The sequence below is a fragment of the Dendroctonus ponderosae genome, unplaced genomic scaffold (genome assembly GCF_020466585.1).
Source record: "Dendroctonus ponderosae isolate FM_Combo_2020 unplaced genomic scaffold, Dpon_F_20191213v2 Dpon_F_20191213_9, whole genome shotgun sequence".
In the NCBI taxonomy this organism is placed as follows: Eukaryota; Metazoa; Arthropoda; class Insecta; order Coleoptera; family Curculionidae; genus Dendroctonus; species Dendroctonus ponderosae.
The window spans coordinates 4,912,896-4,915,167 of NW_026019116.1; the positions used below are offsets into that span (position 1 = coordinate 4,912,896).

Sequence of the window (2,272 nt, forward strand, 5' to 3'; positions counted from 1 at the left end):
GGGGGGGGGTTGAGATATTTACCATTCCTTTAACTCTATCAATGCAATTCAGCGGAGTTTTCAACTCCTTGCTGAATCAGTGGTTAATGTCCCTCATTGGTGCTGAAGCCGCGATGTCAAATTGACGAGAATTTCTTTAATTGCTGGCAACTAACAAAGTTGGTGAATTCTTGAGCAACTCTATCTCCAGAGAGTGTCTAGGGTGGTGAATAATGCGCGGTTAAAACCAACTAGGCAAGATTTTCAAAAATCTAAAAGCAGTTGGGGATGAAAACGCGCCCGGTAAAATTCCCCAACCTTGCACCAGGCTTTTTCTCCCCATCGACTTGACATCACAGCACCCCGTCTGACACTGACACTGACATTAAGTCCTTCGGTCGCATTTGAGAATTTTTGGAATATTTACAAAAAAATTAAAAGTGACAAAAAATCGGCACAGGCTGCATCCTGGCCCCGAAGCTCTGCATGATCGCTTGAATCGGTAATGCCCCATCATTTAGTAGCAAAGTGAAGTAAACAGGTGAAAATGGCAAACATCGCAGCTCAAAGAATCAAGCGCGAATTTAAAGAGGTTATTAAGAGCGAGGAGGTGAGTTTTCCAAGTGTAGGTCATTTGCTTTTCCAGATAAACTGGCAGGAGGTTTCGAAATAGGTCACTCACCGTTTGCGTCCGTCATTGTTATTCGCCTCACTGTTGCCAGCGGCCAATTGGTTTCGCTATGTTCTGGGTGTTTTTCTGTTCGTGTCTCTGGGGATCTTGGGCCTGTTTTGCCTCAGCCAAAGGTTATCAGCAGCGCTAGGAGCTACACTAATCAAAGGGGCGACGCTTCCAGCTCGCACAACCAACATTTGTGGTCAACATATTGATCAATTCGCTGTTTATTTCGCTCGGCAATTAAATAATCTGCAAAATTTCAAAAAAAACTGGTATCGCATAAACATCCGTGGGAAACCTGGCGAGTTAGAACAATGCAAACCCAGCGAAATTGGAGGAAAATTTATTTCCAATCTTATCCAATCACTGATTATTACGGGGGGTTACCTCAGAAAGATTTGAAGACACTCTTGTGTTCCAGGTGGCAAAGTGCGCCATCAAACTAGAACTAGTAGACAACAATTACACGGAGCTCCGTGGGGAAATAGCCGGACCCCCTGAAACCGCCTACGAAGGGGGCAACTTCGTGCTGGAGATTAAAGTACCTGAAACATACCCGTTCAACCCTCCAAAGGTAAGCAAACTAACTGCATTCTGTAGACCTTTAGAGTTCTGGGGATTTGCAGGTGCGTTTTATCACGAAAATTTGGCACCCTAACATTTCCTCAGTGACCGGGGCGATATGTTTGGACATTCTGAAGGATCAATGGTGAGTTTTGGGCGAACCGAAGCCCATCTTTCCAACCGAGGTTGTTGTAGGGCGGCCGCCATGACCCTACGCACAGTTTTACTGTCGTTACAAGCCCTTTTGTCGGCAGCGGAGCCGGACGATCCACAAGACGCTGTGGTAGCCCGACAGTATAAAGATAATTTAGAAATGTTCAAATTGACTGCCAAGCACTGGACTAATGCCTATGCAGGAGGTAGGCCTTATTTTTTGAAAACTAGCGAGTAACAGCCAATGAATTCTGTGGCGTTTTAGGTCCGAGCATTAACACGGAATGTGATGACAAAATTAAGCGCCTAGTTGATATGGGCATTGAAGAGCACCAAGCCCGAGTAGCCCTTTCCTCATACAATTGGGACCTGGAAAGAGCCACCGAGCAACTGTTTAGTTAGTGACACTCTATTCTAATCTCCCATTTACTTTGTTCAGTTGTAGTTATAATTTCGACGATTTTGCGCCTGGTTTTCAGGTGAATTATATCGATTTATTGACCGCCTTGGAACTTGGAACCGAGTTTTAGATCTTAGACCTTCCTCTTTGCGGCCACGTTTCAAAACCTATTTAATCTAATCCTGCCGAACGGTCTTTGTAAATATACTTTTCCGTGCAAAAATTGATTCTTAGACTAGACACACCTAAGTAGTCACTGTTTTATTTTGTAATTAAATCCATTGAAAGGTACTGCAACTTTCGGTCTTTGCACGTTATTTTTTCCTCCGTATTCTTTAAAAAATCGCCAAATATGATGGACGACAACAGCGCACTATATTTTTACCACAGATCACAGAATAACCTCTGTGATCTGTGCAGAGATGCCAGGTCTACCGATTTGTCAAGGAATCTACCGATACCATGCAGATTTCTACCGAAAAGTAACAAACAAAAATTGA

General features: G+C 43.7%; 2 protein-coding genes across 4 annotated transcripts in view; one reads left to right on the top strand and one right to left on the bottom strand.

Moving 5' to 3' along the window:
• LOC109541758 (ribose-phosphate pyrophosphokinase 1) overlaps positions 1–881 on the bottom strand; it is a 3,989-nt gene extending 3,108 nt beyond the window's left edge. Inside the window, exon 1 of one of the 3 annotated variants that reach the window (XM_019910706.2) lies at positions 662–881. In XM_019910706.2, the coding sequence (XP_019766265.2) occupies positions 662–677 (16 nt within the window). In that variant the 5' untranslated portion in view covers positions 678–881. The remainder of the gene's footprint in view (positions 1–661) is intronic. The other 2 variants (XM_019910704.2, XM_019910707.2) reach the window with 2 other exon arrangements.
• Positions 43–1,891, top strand: LOC109541761 (ubiquitin-conjugating enzyme E2-22 kDa). Its single transcript, XM_019910714.2, has 5 exons — positions 43–589; positions 1,077–1,229; positions 1,282–1,364; positions 1,415–1,578; positions 1,638–1,891. Exons 1-5 carry the CDS (start codon positions 527–529, stop codon positions 1,772–1,774), a joined length of 600 nt encoding a protein of 199 aa, XP_019766273.1. The 5' UTR covers positions 43–526; the 3' UTR covers positions 1,775–1,891.
• Positions 1,892–2,272: the final 381 nt, after the last annotated feature.